This window comes from Oncorhynchus mykiss, chromosome 16 (genome assembly GCF_057628025.1).
Source record: "Oncorhynchus mykiss isolate SJ-2025 chromosome 16, ASM5762802v1, whole genome shotgun sequence".
In the NCBI taxonomy this organism is placed as follows: Eukaryota; Metazoa; Chordata; class Actinopteri; order Salmoniformes; family Salmonidae; genus Oncorhynchus; species Oncorhynchus mykiss.
In genome coordinates this window covers 22,830,791-22,844,659 of record NC_143037.1, presented here as the reverse complement: position 1 = coordinate 22,844,659, position 13,869 = coordinate 22,830,791, and the positions used below count along the sequence as shown (strand labels likewise).

General features: G+C 41.4%; 2 protein-coding genes across 2 annotated transcripts; one reads left to right on the top strand and one right to left on the bottom strand.

Moving 5' to 3' along the window:
* The first annotated feature begins 1,498 nt into the window (after positions 1-1,498).
* LOC110491657 (troponin T, slow skeletal muscle) lies at positions 1,499-6,637 on the top strand. The gene is made up of 9 exons (XM_036946545.2): positions 1,499-1,520; positions 1,962-2,034; positions 2,272-2,388; positions 2,725-2,802; positions 2,965-3,078; positions 3,316-3,425; positions 4,137-4,227; positions 4,362-4,402; positions 6,539-6,637. Exons 2-9 carry the CDS (start codon positions 1,966-1,968, stop codon positions 6,582-6,584), a joined length of 666 nt encoding a protein of 221 aa, XP_036802440.2. The 5' UTR covers positions 1,499-1,520; positions 1,962-1,965; the 3' UTR covers positions 6,585-6,637.
* On the bottom strand, positions 6,605-13,836 carry dnaaf3l (dynein axonemal assembly factor 3 like). The gene is made up of 12 exons (XM_021565265.3): positions 13,768-13,836; positions 13,256-13,338; positions 12,559-12,665; positions 11,980-12,073; positions 11,620-11,774; positions 11,206-11,394; positions 10,670-10,792; positions 10,288-10,410; positions 8,242-8,404; positions 7,896-8,010; positions 7,564-7,638; positions 6,605-7,247 (listed from the first exon to the last, which is right to left on the bottom strand). Exons 2-12 carry the CDS (start codon positions 13,335-13,337, stop codon positions 7,109-7,111), a joined length of 1,365 nt encoding a protein of 454 aa, XP_021420940.2. The 5' UTR covers position 13,338; positions 13,768-13,836; the 3' UTR covers positions 6,605-7,108.
* Positions 13,837-13,869: the final 33 nt, after the last annotated feature.

The following is a 13,869-nucleotide window of genomic DNA, read 5'->3' as shown; positions in this document are numbered from 1 at the left end:
CAAGTCCAGTCTGTGTCACAACCGGCCGTGATTGGGAGTCCCATAGGGCAGCGTCGCCTGGGTTTGCCCGGTGTAGGCCGTCATTGTAAATAAGAATTTGTTCTTAACTGACTTGCCTAGTTAAAGGTTAAATAAAAATATATATTTTAAAAAATTGCAAAGAAAACAGGCGCTGCCTCCACTATTCCAGCGCCCTTTCAACTTCAACATTTCAACATCATCTAATCACGTATGCTGCTTAGTCTAATACAATGACAACTAAAAGATACCAAAAACAATTTACTACAATCAATGTAAGCTAAATATGATGTGGCTGTCCATGTTATTGATTTGTGTGTGTGTGTGTGTGTGTGTGTCTGTGGTGTGTGTGTGTGATTGCAAGTAGAAAATCATGCTGACTCCCCCTACTTGTAGAGAAATGCCAATGCCATCCACCTCTTTCATGTTCTCTAAACAGGCTATGACTCTGTCATACAGTACATGCTTTTAGTTTTTGTTGTGCTAGGCTATCTGGCTAAAATGCTTGCTCGCTAGCCTAACTTCATTTCATGAGCAACGATGCGCCAGGCCAGCTAGTTATCATTAGTCTACTACATCCATCTAGATACATGTTGAACTGCCATCCTCTAAGGCCAGGGGCACAATGTATGAATTCATGGTTGGATCAGAATCGCCATTATAATCATTGGCCAGTATGGAGAATAAAGTAAAACCACAAGCTTATCTCCATCCATGGCTAATTTAAGAAAGGGACGATTTGAGCTCGCTAGCCACCAGAGGACATAGACACAAAAAAGACGCAACAATTCTAGTTTTTTTCTGTCAATGTTTGGCATCAAACTGGTTTCCCTTGACTCCTTTTTTCTGGTGAGCCAGGACCATTCACAGCTGAGCTCACTCAGTTTAACTCATTGGCTGATTGGCTATTATTTGATACTTTTTTGCTCGCTGGCTTCCCTTGAATTCAATGCAACAATGTCATACTATTTTTGACCAGAGAGCATCAGATAGATGGGCTATACATACTGAAACAGAGGGGCGCTCTTATGTTCGCTCGTATGCTTTCACCGGTGCGAAACATCCCCTTGTGAATTGAAGAACATTTATGAAACACATTGAGACGAAAGATAAGTGATTTTGTATGGGGTTTTTATCTTGGTCAATTTTTTTGGCACCCATGACTACACGCCACAGTTGTGCACAAACATACCTGCCTGACTTCAAGTATCTTCTAACGCTGTCTGACTTTCCCTTTCTCCCCTCCTACCTATTTTGTAATAGTTTGTTCACCATTGTAAACATGTTAATTGTTGGTGTGTAATATCTGTTTCTCATTTATTTCTCATTTGAAAAAAACGAATTTGAAGGATGATATCCCCAGTCCCACTCAAACCAATTACCTACAAGGAAGTTGAAATCGACCATTGCAAACTATTAGTTGTGTTTTGGTTCGACATTGATTTTCTCTGTCGTTTCTTCCACTCCATGTACTAAGAAGAAGAGGAGCGTCCTAAATACAAGTATGTCTGTCTTCACAAGTCAACAGTTGCTGCGAAATTTGTGAATTAAGTCGTGTTCCTTTTTCTTTTGAGGATTTGCTCTGTCATGACACAGAACACTTGGGGCCGGTTTCCCAGACAGATTAGGCCTAGTGCTGGACAACAAAAATATTCTCAATGGAGAATCTTCATTGAAAGCACCTTTTAGTACAGGACTAGGTCTAATTTGTATCTGGTAAAACCGTCTATTGAAGTTTGATTTCATATTGTACCTGAATACAAAGCATATAATGAAATAGAACAATTTGAATTGAATGTATCTTTACAGTACAAAGTACAACATGCACAGTTGATCAAATCCAAATACTTTAGTAGCAATTTAAGTATATTTAGTAGTTTGGCATTTAGGTGGCCAGTGTGTTTAATCCTGATGTAACTCATTTACGTCATCTGGTTTTACAGGCCCATGGTCTCCCAGCTCGCTGCCCCCAAAAATCCTGAGGGGGATAGGGTGGACTTTGACGTGAGCCTACATGTGGGTTTTATCTCTGTGTTTTTGTTTTACTTTTCTGATCACACTTACGGACAGTTTCCCAGACCCAGATGAATCATAGTCCTGATCTAAAAAGCATTCTCCATAGTCTCCAATGAAAATGCTTATTAGTCCGGGAGTTAACTTAACCCGGGTTGTGGAAAATGGTGCCTTATATGTGTATATATAGACCATTTAATTGATTTACTACTTGTCTTCATTAGCTCTGGTTTGTGACAGGACATCCACAGGAAAAGAATGGAGAAGGATCTTCTGGAGCTGCAGACCCTGATCGACGTCCATTTTGACCAGAGGAAGAAAGAAGAGGAAGAGCTCATTGGACTCAAGGACAGGATTGTAGGTCAATCATCCCATCGCTCTCTCTCACTCTTTCTCTCTCCTATATCCTGTATGTTTTGTTTAATGTTTCATTTAATGTGCTTGTTGCAGGCATCTCTCTCTCTCTCTCTCTCTCTCTCTCTCTCTCTCTCTCTCTCTCTCTCTCTCTCTCTCTCTCTCTCTCTCTCGTGTATACAGTATATACATTGATTCTCCATGGACAAGTCTATGTCCGAGAATAATGTATGTGTATGTGTTTAGGGAAAGGCTGATATGTGATTAGTGTAGTGGTATGCATAAATTAAATAATTAATGGCTATTACGAGGCGAGTCTGCACTCGGTTTCTGTTCCAGGACAACCGCAGATCAGAGAGAGCGGAGCAGCAGCGTGTGCGAGCAGAAAAGGAACGGGACAGACAGTCGAGAATTGCGGTAGGCCTAAGCCGCAATACAGAGCAACTGCTTAAGCTAGCACTATCGAGGCACCTGTTGTAAATGTGCATTGGCAGTCAAAAACAATTAGTCACAGAAATCAATTGAATACATGTCGATATGATAAAACTAGTGTAAACAGATTCGACTTTTGTTACTCAGGAAGAGCGGCAGAGGAAAGAGGACGAGGAAGCCAAGAAAAGGGCGGATGACGAAGCCAAGAAGAAGAAAGTGCTCTCTAACATGGGGGCTCACTTTGGGGGTTTCTTGGCAAAGGTCAGAATGCTAATGATATTGCAGAGACAAAGTGGAATAGCTGTTAAGCATAAACTTTACCAATGCTTACACTTTGTTGGTTGTAAGCGTTTACAGTATACTGCAGGTGCTTTAGTTTGTGTGTGTGTGTGTGTATGTGTAAGAGGGAAAATGTGTGTGAAATACGTGTTAACTTAATTAACCCTCGTAGTGCTATTTTATTCACTGATCGAGTTCTGGGTGATGATGCCCCCCCAGGCAGAGCAGAGGAGAGGGAAGAGACAAACAGGGAGGGAGATCAAGAAGAAGACACTGGCGGAGAGGCGCAAACCCCTCGCTATTGACAACCTGAGAGAGGACGGCCTGAGGTCAGTGATATCCTTTTCGGACTACTGAGCCGAGCCAAGCTGAGCCGAGCTGGACTGCGCTGGCCTGGTTACGCATCTGCCATAGGTCCTGGACCGTGCTGTTTAAGATTAAAATACCATTTGTAAAGAAAATAACTGAGTTAGCCCAGTACAGTTCGGGTTAGAATGATAGTATGAAAAGGGAATTCATGCCCTCTTAGAGATTAGAATGTATTATTTGTTGTTGAAGCAGTGAAAGGGGATACTTAAAATCGGAGCCAGAGCCTTCTGCCATGCCTGCTCCCGCTCCCCCTCCCTGGCACTCAAAGGCGCCAGGCTCCCCAGCATTATGCACTCCTGCCACCATCATTACGCACACCTGCCTTCCCCCGTTACGCGCATCAGCAATTATTGGACTCACCTGGACTCAATCACCTGTGTCATTACCTCCCCTATATCTGTCTGTTCCCAAGCTCTGTTCCCTGCTTCAGGATTAATGTTCGTATGTCGTTATGGTACCCGGTGCTGACGCTGGTCAATGTCTGTGCTATATTAAATGTTGACTCCCCGTACCTGCTTCTCATCTCCAGCGTTGGTTCTTACACCTACAAATGGAATAGTAGGCTTTAATGAACTTCACTTGCATTATCAAACTCCTTGTTCTCCTGAGTGAGCAGCGATTGAGAGTACAAGTCCTCTTTCTCTGACTCCTAATGCTCTGTTTCTTCTCAGGGAGAGAGCTAAAGAGATGTGGGAGTGGATTTACCAGCTTGAGTCAGACAAATTTGACCTGACTGAAAAGACGAGACGACAGAAATACGAGGTGAGAAGACTGCGATTGTACACCACAGTTATTTACGTTAACGTTTCAGTGTAGTTTTCCCCCCTGGAATGTCTGGTTTAGCCCTTAAAATATTTGCTATGTGCGTTGAAATGCCTTTTATATTATTTTTGCAGATAAACGTTCTTCTGAATAGAATTTCTCATGCCCAGAAATTGTAAGTGTATTTCTCCAATTCTGTCTGCCTTAGCACTGAATGATTATAGCACTGAATGATTATAGCACTGAATGATTATCGCACTGAATGATTATAGCACTGAATGATTATAGAACATACATTCAAATCAGCTGCCAATAAGAAAACAAAATATTTTAGCGTTCTTTGCAGGTTATATGACAATTTGCATGCTGTGCCAACTCCTCAAACTTTGAATGTGTCCTCTAATACCTGAAAGCAGAATAGGGTTAGAGGACAGGAAATGTAGGTTATGTAAGGATATATAATGCAGTACCAGTAAAGTTTGGGCACATCTACTCATTCAAGGGTTTCTTTATTTTGACCATTTTCAGCATTGTCGAATAATAGTGAAGACATCAAAACTATGAAATAACACATATCGAATCATGTAGTGACTAAAAAAGTGTTAAACAAGTCTATGCTTTTTGAGATTATTCAAAGTGGCCACCCTTTGCCTTGATGACAGCTTTGCACACTCTTGGCATTCTCTCAACCAGATGAGGTAGTCATCTGGAATGCAATTCAATTAACAGGTGTGCCTTGTGGAATTTCTTTCCTTAATGCTTTTGAGTCAGTCAGTTGTGTTTTGACAAGGTAGGGGTGGTGTATAGAAGTTGGCCCTATTTGGTAAAAGTCCATATTATAGCAAGAACAGCTCAAATAAGCAAAGAGAAACGACAGTCCATCATTACTTTAAGACATGAAGGTCAGTCAATGCGGAACATTTCAAGAACTTGGAAGGTTTCTTCAAGTGCAGTCGCAAAAACCATCAAGAGCTATGATGAAACTAGCTCTCATGAGGATCGCCACAGGAAAGGAAGACCCAGAGTTACCTCTGCTGCAGAGGATAAGTTCATTAGTCACCAGCCTCAGAAATTGCAGCTCAAGTAAATGCTTCAGAATTCAAGTAACAGACACATCTCAACTGTTCAGAGGAAACTGCGTGCATTAGGCCTTCATGGTGGAATTGCTGCAAAGAAACCACTACTAAAGGACACCGATAAGAGACATGCCTGGGCCAAGAAACATGAGCAATGGACATTATACCGGTGGAAATCTGTCCTTTGGTCTGAGTCCAAATTTGAGATTTATGGTTCCAACCGCCGTGTCTTTGTAAGATGCAGAGTAGGTGAACGGATGATCTCCTCATGTGTGGTTCCCACCGTGAAGCATTGAGGTGTGATGGTGCTTTGCTGGTGACACTGTCAGTGATTTTATTTAGAATTCAAGGCACACTTAACCAGACTTGACCACAACATTCTGCAGCGATACGCCATCCCATCTGGTTGGCGGTTGGCGCAAAGTGGAACTATCATTTGTTTTTTAACAGGACAATGACCCAACACACCTCCAGGCTGTGTAAGGGCTATTTGACCAAGAAGGAGTGATAGTGCTGCATCCGATGACCTGGCCTCCACAATCACCCGACCTCAACCCAATTGAGATGGTTTGGGATAAGTTGGATCGCAGGGTGAAGGAAAAGCAGCCAGCAAGTGCTCAGCATATGTGGGAACTCCTTCAAGACTGTTGGAAAAACATTCCAGGTGAAACTGCTTAAGATAATGTCAAGAGGGTGCAAAGCTGTCATCAAGGAAAAGGGTGGCTGCTTTTGTAGAATCTAAAATATATTTTGAATTGTTTATTAACACTTTTTTTTGGTTACTACATGATTCCATATGTAATTATATAGTTTTGATGTCTTCACTATTCTACAATGTAGAAAATAGTGCAAATAAAGAAACACTTGAATGAGTAGGTGTGTCCAAACCTTTGACTGGTAGTGTATGTGTACTACCGTTCAAAAGTTTGGGGTCACAAAGAAATGTCCTTATTTTGAAAGAAAAGCACATTCTTTTGTCCATTTAAAATAACATCAAATTGATCAGAAATAGTGTAGACATTGTGAATTTTGTAAATGACTATCGTAGCTGGAAACGGCAGATTTTTTTATGGAATATCTACATAGGTGTACAGAGGCCCATTATCAGCCCCCATCAATCCTGTGTTCCAATGGCACATTGTGTTAGCTAATCCAAGTTGATCATTTTAAAAGGCTAATTGATCATTAGAAAACCCTCTGCTTTTTTCACACCCAAGCTCCCTCTATCTCTGCAGTAAAAAGGTCCATGGTAAGGGAAAGGTTGGAGGTCGCTGGAAGTGAGCACACAGTGGAAGCAGTGAAGAAAGAAGACCATATATTCTGTTTCAGGAACGCTTTACAAACACAATGCCTCAACATTTTTCTCTTGAACCCATTGAGGTGACACGATTTACTGTGTGACATTAACTGAAACAGATTCTATGTATTACTGTACTCATTAAAACATGTCTATATTTAACAAAACAAGTTACCTTTACTTATTTAACACTAGAGGGAATTGGGTAGGCTACAAATGGGTACAACTCACCTACAGGTCCTTAGAATCATTCGTGAAGCAGACATGCTCTCATTTAATAGGCAATTAACAGAATTAAGATCAAAACAGATGGATCAACAGGCCTAAAATGTGATGGAACTCTCACAAAATGCTACCTTTGCTTTCAATCGGCTATGAACAGAATTGTCTCCTCTGTACATATTTTCCGTATACAGCTCTGCCCCTCCTGCAGTACCGAAGACCGACCTAATCAAACGGGTTAAAGTGTCGGAGTAAAGAGTAGAGTGTCTGCTGGAATAGAACACATTCACTCCTCCTGTAGCGCGAACGTGGCATAAACATCCCTCTTCTCCTCCTGTGAGGGCTCAAACCCCGCCTCTTTGGCGACATCCTCGACTTTCTCAGCAAACCCCACCTCCTGCTCCTTGGTAAGATCCAAGAGGTACCTGAGACATATGGAGAGGACACAGTCACTGAACAGCCTCAAACACAGGAATAATTGATAGGAAAAATTGTGACCTGTCAATAGCAGCAAATCACCCGTTGACAATTTTTAAGTGCATATTCTTATGTTAATTGCAATTAAAAGTATGATATGCAATTAAACAATTATTGTGTGGGTGAATGAATACAAACTGATTTGCAAACACAGTAAAATATAATGAGCATTGCACAATGAGTGAAATATAATAAGTCAATCTGTCTTGTCTAGATGTCCAGCCTGTTGCCGTGGCAACAGTCACAAGTATGACAGAAACTCACTTGGCCAGCTCCACCACGAGGGCGGCTTTGGGTGCAGCAATCTGTCTCAGTGTCGGGCTCAAATGGTGCACCATACTTCACAGTGTAGAAGAGGAATGAGGAAGAGAGAGAGAGAGAGAGAGAGATACAGGCTATAAAACTCACTGGCAGCAGAACCGTGGAACCACAGTAACCCTCACTGCTCGAGTGAGGATCCCAAGAAGGGATTGCGTTTCACATAATACACTGTTCCTCATTCCAGGTCATGGAGTTCACAACGGTAATAGGTTTTTATAAATACGCTTGTGTGATAATCGATGGTTTGAAATGAATAGGGAACGTTGCTGGAGTACCTGGCAGCACAGTAGATGCTGTTGAAAAAGTGAGAGTATTTCTGTTTCTCTGGCAGTTTGGAGAGAGAGTCCAGGGGCAGGAAAGTCACTGACACCCCATTCAGGTGCATGAGTTCTGAAATTGTTTTATTGTATAAGATAAAATAAATATACATAATACAATTCATTTTATCGGATAAAATACATAGTGTAATAGTGGGTGGTACAGTATTTAACTGTGTCAGGTATATGGTATAGTACTTTGAAGTCAACACCAACTTTATAGGCTATATACTATAGCTTAGGGCAGCAAGACATAGTATACAACAGTGTTATTCAAGGCAATGTTCAGCATTGGGAGTTTTACCGTTGATTTGTGATTTGTGATGAGCCTCTGGTTGTGACACTGGCTCCAGTGCTACAAGTGCTTTCCCCTCCTCACTGCATGCCTGAGTAGGGGGAGTGCCCCCTCTACAGGACAAAGACTTGAACAGCGCCTGCACGTTCACATACGAGATATCCTGGGCTGTCTGTCAGCGATGGAGAGAAGGTTGCATGAGAGGGAGGGGGAATACATTTGAAATCATATCTCTAGCTAGGTTTCCATTCATTTGTCGAAAGATTTTCAAGCCAAATATTCTAATATACTATAGATATGCACATCTTACCGGCAAAGGTGTGTTTCCATCAAACTGTATTTTTGAGAATACAAAACGGTGTGTAATGTTGTAGTGCACATTTAACAAAAATTTGCCACACCACTTTTAATTTACCCAATAAAAAAAACATATGTTTTTTTTGTGTGTCTCCATCCCATTTTTAACTCTTTCAATGGTTTTACCACAAAAAGTATTGCGATAAACAGCAAATTAGCCCACTCTGGTCTGGAGAGCACATGCATTCTAGCCAACGGCTCGTAGATACAGTGCATGATGAGATTACGGCTAACAGAACAATCCCACTGGGCACACACTGTTTGAATCAACATTGTTTCCACGTCAGTTCAACGAAATTACGTTGAACCAATGCGGTATACACGTTGAATTGACATCTGTGCCCAGTGGGATAATTCTCAATTGGCAGCCAAGCACTGATAATCAGGTCACCAGTAAACAAATTAGGACACTCGATATTTAATGGAAATGAGCATCAAGCTTTCAACTTGCACTGTCACCACCCTGTGAAGGTCATTATAACGTATTTCATTTGTAGACTTCTTTGCATGCTTTTCCCAGTCCTAGTGGCAGGACCACACAACATAGCATCAAGTGACTGCAGTTTACTTCGGCATGACGTTTATCAACAATTGCGTCAAAAAGCGTTTCCACTGCCATTTGTCGCCAAATGTATTTCCCGTAATTGTCAACATCGAAGAAAGTTTGCTGACAATTTTCTGTTTCTATCAAGCCTGTCATGAGTTTTCTATCTGAAAGGTACTTTACGAATAAAAATGGTTAGATGAAAACTTGTTTTTTCATTAAAAAAAAAAAACAAACATACAGCACCTGTCAAAAGTTTGTACACACCTACTCATTCAAGGCCTTTTCTTTATTTTTTTTAACCATTTTCTACATTGTAGAATAATAGTGAAGACATCAAAACTATGAAATAACACATATAGAATCATGTAGTAACCTCAAAAGTGTTAAACAAATCAAAATATATTTTATATTTGAGATTCTTCAAAGTAGCCACCCTTTGCCTTGATGAGAGCTTTGCACACTCTTGGCATTCTCTCAACCAGCTTCATGAGGAATGCTTTTCCAACAGTCTTGAAGAAGTTCCCACATATGCTAAGCACTTATTGGCTGCTTTTCCCAACTCATCCCAAAACATCTCAATGATTCACGCAGTCTCATCTGAACAGTTGATGTTGAGATGTGTCTGTCAACTGATTGGCTCAAACCCATTAAGAAGGAAAGAAATTCCACAAATTAACTTTTAACAAGGCACACCTGTTAATTGAAATGCATTCCAGGTAACTACCTCATGAAGCTGGTTGAGAGAATGCCAAGAGTGTGCAAAGCTGTCATCAAGGCAAAGGGTGGCTACTTTGAAGAATCTCAAATATAAAATATATTTTGATTTGTTTAACACTTTTTTGGTTATTACATAATTCCATATGTGTTATTTCATAGTTTTGATGTCTTCACTATTATTCTTCAATGTAAACAATAGTAAAAATAAAGAAAAAGCCTGGAATGAGTAGGTGTGTCTACACTTTTGACTGGTACTGTACATACATACAGGATAACAGGATAAAGACATAAAGCTTCATTATTTATGAGATATAATATTTGGATATACCTCAGGCATGATCTCCTCAATATCTTCCCTTTAACAATAAACACAATATTATTACAAGTTAATATAAAGAATTGCAATGTTTAGACAATGTTATGGCAGGTTATACCTTGACGTGTTGCCCATTCTGTTTCTGCAGCAGTTTCTCGTCATCTGTCTCGATGCCAAAGGAGAGGTAAGGACTGGACACAATGTCTCCCCAGTATCCCCTCAGTGCCATTTTGTCACCCCTCTACACACAGGCATGCATGCACACACACACACACACACACACACACACACACACACACACACACACACACACACACACACACACACACACACACACACACACACACACACACACACACACACACACACACACACACACACACACACACACACACACACACAGGAAGAAGAGGGTAATGATACACCACCATTCTTTACCCCAACATTGGCATTGACAAAATCGTCAAAATGATAGTTTTACCAAAGAAACAATAACTTACATGACTGAATACTCTCGTAGAGAGTAAGCTCTCGTTGGCCATTTGATAGATGCCCTCCCTCATCTCAAAGGCCACGCCCCGCTCCCTCCACAGTTTGTAGTGCTGTTTGTTGATGACGCCACACTGATGTGAGGAGAGAGCGGGAAAGGGAAAGAACATGAGGACTTCAATAGTCTGATTCACGACAATCAGTGTGGTGTCAAAAGCATCCCCTTGATTGTGCTACACTATGCCACATACCTAGCCTTGTCCCAAAATGTGCCAACTTCACTATCTTTGTCAGGCCATGTATGTGTAACAGTATAACTTTAGACCGTCCCCGCGCCCATACCTGGGCGCGAACCAGGGACCCTCTGCACACATCAACAACAGTCACCCACGAAGCATCGTTACCCATCGCTCCACAAAAGCCACGGCCCTTGCAGAGCAAGGGGAACTACTACTTCAAGGTCTCACTATTTAGCGTGCACCACCGCTAACTAAGCTAGCGTTTCACATCCGTTACATATTGGACCTGCAGGCTAACACACGCATACCCCTTTCTGGTGTAGCTTCATGGTGAGGTCCCAGTCGAAGCAGCCCGCCCTGGAGTCATAGCGGGTGCCCAGGTGCTGCCGGACCCGGCCGTCCCAGGCCTTGGCTATTGATACATGGGCAGAACGTGCAGATGGGGGAGGGTGGATCCATTGTTTGAATATCCTGTCCAAATCGTCGCGCTCCTTGAACTGTTAAAGTTTAAAGGTAAAAGTGAAATGGGATTTATGGATGATGGATAATTGAAGCATTGGAAACGGTGGAAGAACACTGGTTTACAAGCTCAGCGGTCATTTATCAACATAAGATTCCTCATATTCACTCTGTCCCCAAATTTATTGTGATGGTAGATTTTTCCAAGAATTGAAATATAAACTCTGACAGACAGGTAAGCAGAAAGACGGACAGTTTCTCACTCTGAGATGAGTGGTGTCCAGGCAGGGATTTGTGGGTGTTTCTAGTGTCTCAGTGACTGAGAGAGACAGTTCTGTCGCCACGTGTCTCAGTGTCTCCTCTGTCTGACTGCGGACCTCACTGTTACCAAACAACTCCAGGAAAACCTCAGTCTTTTCTGGGAATACAGACACAGTATAATAAGCACACAAAGTACGATAGGATTTAAAGCCTACTTTAACATACTACAAAGTCCGAATGTATTGCAACATGCATCAGAAAAGAATGTCGTTTTTGCAACCCATTAGTGGATATAAGGCTACTTAGATTTTTCTATTGCAGTTTCTATGGATAGTCTATGGATTATCGCTATAAGGACTAACCGTGAAGTCCCATGCTCTCCTGGGGTGTCAGAGCCAGAAAGAGGAGCAGCAGTTGTCGAGCCACCACGTCCATGCTATTCTCTATCACCCATATCTGCCAGGAAACAGAGACAGGTGATAGTTTATTTGGCATTTTTTACCAGAGTACGAAAAAGATAACCATAGACTTAATATTGGTGAAGCAAATTCAGTCCAACCACTGAAGACATGAAAGACTGAAATCCTTTGGTTTGGGCACTCAAGAGGCACTTGCCATTATGTCACGTTCATTATAAGGATAGGACCAAGGCGCAGCGTGGTATGCGTACATTCTTATTTATTTAAAGAATGAACACTGAACAAACTAACAAAATAACAAAGCGAAACGTGAAGCTATATAAACGAGTGCTGACAGGCAACTACACATAGACATACAAATACCCAAGATGACCCACCCTAGTCATTATCATGCTCCAACCAACACAGAGAAAAAACAGCTTACTAAAACAGCTTACATTAACATAGGGCAGCGACATTATGATGTTATTGTGTTACTAACAGGGACAGTCAGACATTAAGGTTACACATGGTATAACTCACATGAAGGGTATCTGTGTCCCTCAGGCCAGCAATGGTCTTGAGTATGTGTCTTGGGTCGCCACTGCCCACCAGTAAAACATTTACCTCACCCTCCTGCCTCTCTGAGCCTGAGCAAGAGAGAGATGAGAGATGAGAGATGAGAGAGAGAGAGAGAGAGAGAGAGAGAGAGAGAGAGAGAGAGAGAGAGAGAGAGAGAGAGAGAGAGAGAGAGAGAGAGAGAGAGACTTCACCATTAATATGACAAGGGGATTGATTTACATTGGGATTAAAATGCAGCAATCTGCAATATTGTGGCTTATTATTGTTGCAAACAGCTGGCAAGACACCATGGCATCCCTTACCCAAGCTCACTCACAGTCACTACCAATTCAACATCTGTTCCACATTGGTTCAACGTAATTTCATTGAAATGACCCAGAAACAATGTTGATTCAACCAGTGTGTGCCCAATTGTTTTGGGTATGGGATTCATTTTGCACTGGTTAAAACAAAAATACAACATAACATCTCACTTTGCCAAATAAGAAGATAAGCTTTTGAAGATGTAGCACTAACGATAATACTTCATGTTATCTGATAATGCCGTTGACATAACATCTCCTGCAAGTATTTTTCTATATGTATTAGCTATATTGTGGTATTTCTATTTTTTTTAAAGAACGTAGGTAAGAACAAGGTCAAGGCAAGTCATCCTCACCTCTGCGCAGGAGGTCAAGCGCAGGACTGAATCCCCACCAGGTCACACAGCCCGCGCCCTCCATAGTGCGTCCAGTGCTCATTCTGAAGACGACATGTTGTAACGTTAAATGTTTTATTTCCACTGGGTAAATTGCAATGTATCATTTCCTTGTCGCGCATCAATATATAAACATGAATACGCTTCCTCTGGTAGCTTGCAGTAATTTAGTTGATCAAGTTTCAACGAAGCTTATTCCAAATAAATATTAGCATGCTGTTAACAAGACAATTATAGCAATTAGTTAGTTAGATAGCTTACTAGCTAACTTAGCTAGCTAACGTTACAGTAACTTTCTCAAGATGTCAGAATGACTTGACTGGCAATGTTGTTACCATGCATACAAACTCTTGAGCGAAGATACATCATTTTCATCATGATGAATGGTGGAAAGGAAACACAAGTCAAATACAGTTATTTTGAATTCGGTGCTTCTTAAATTAGCTAGTGTCGTGACATTTGGATAAACTCACCTCTCTTGTCAGGGCACTTTCAAGCCAAACCTTTCTGTCTAGTTTATGTGTTGCTAAGCAACCCTTTTCAAATAAGGAAGAGTAGCGCCCTCTATGTCCCTC

Coding starts and splice junctions, on each gene's coding strand:
- LOC110491657 (XM_036946545.2), top strand. CDS start 1,966: ATGGTCTCCCAGCTCGCTGCCCCCAAAAATCCTGAGGGGGATAGGGTG. Junction 2,803..2,964: donor ACAGACAGTCGAGAATTGCG/GTAGGCCTAAGC, acceptor TTTGTTACTCAG/GAAGAGCGGCAGAGGAAAGA. Junction 4,228..4,361: donor CGAGACGACAGAAATACGAG/GTGAGAAGACTG, acceptor TTATTTTTGCAG/ATAAACGTTCTTCTGAATAG.
- dnaaf3l (XM_021565265.3), bottom strand. CDS start 13,337: ATGAGCACTGGACGCACTATGGAGGGCGCGGGCTGTGTGACCTGGTGG. Junction 12,666..13,255: donor GCTTGACCTCCTGCGCAGAG/GTGAGGATGACT, acceptor TCTCTTGCTCAG/GCTCAGAGAGGCAGGAGGGT. Junction 8,405..10,287: donor AGAATGGGCAACACGTCAAG/GTATAACCTGCC, acceptor CATCGCTGACAG/ACAGCCCAGGATATCTCGTA.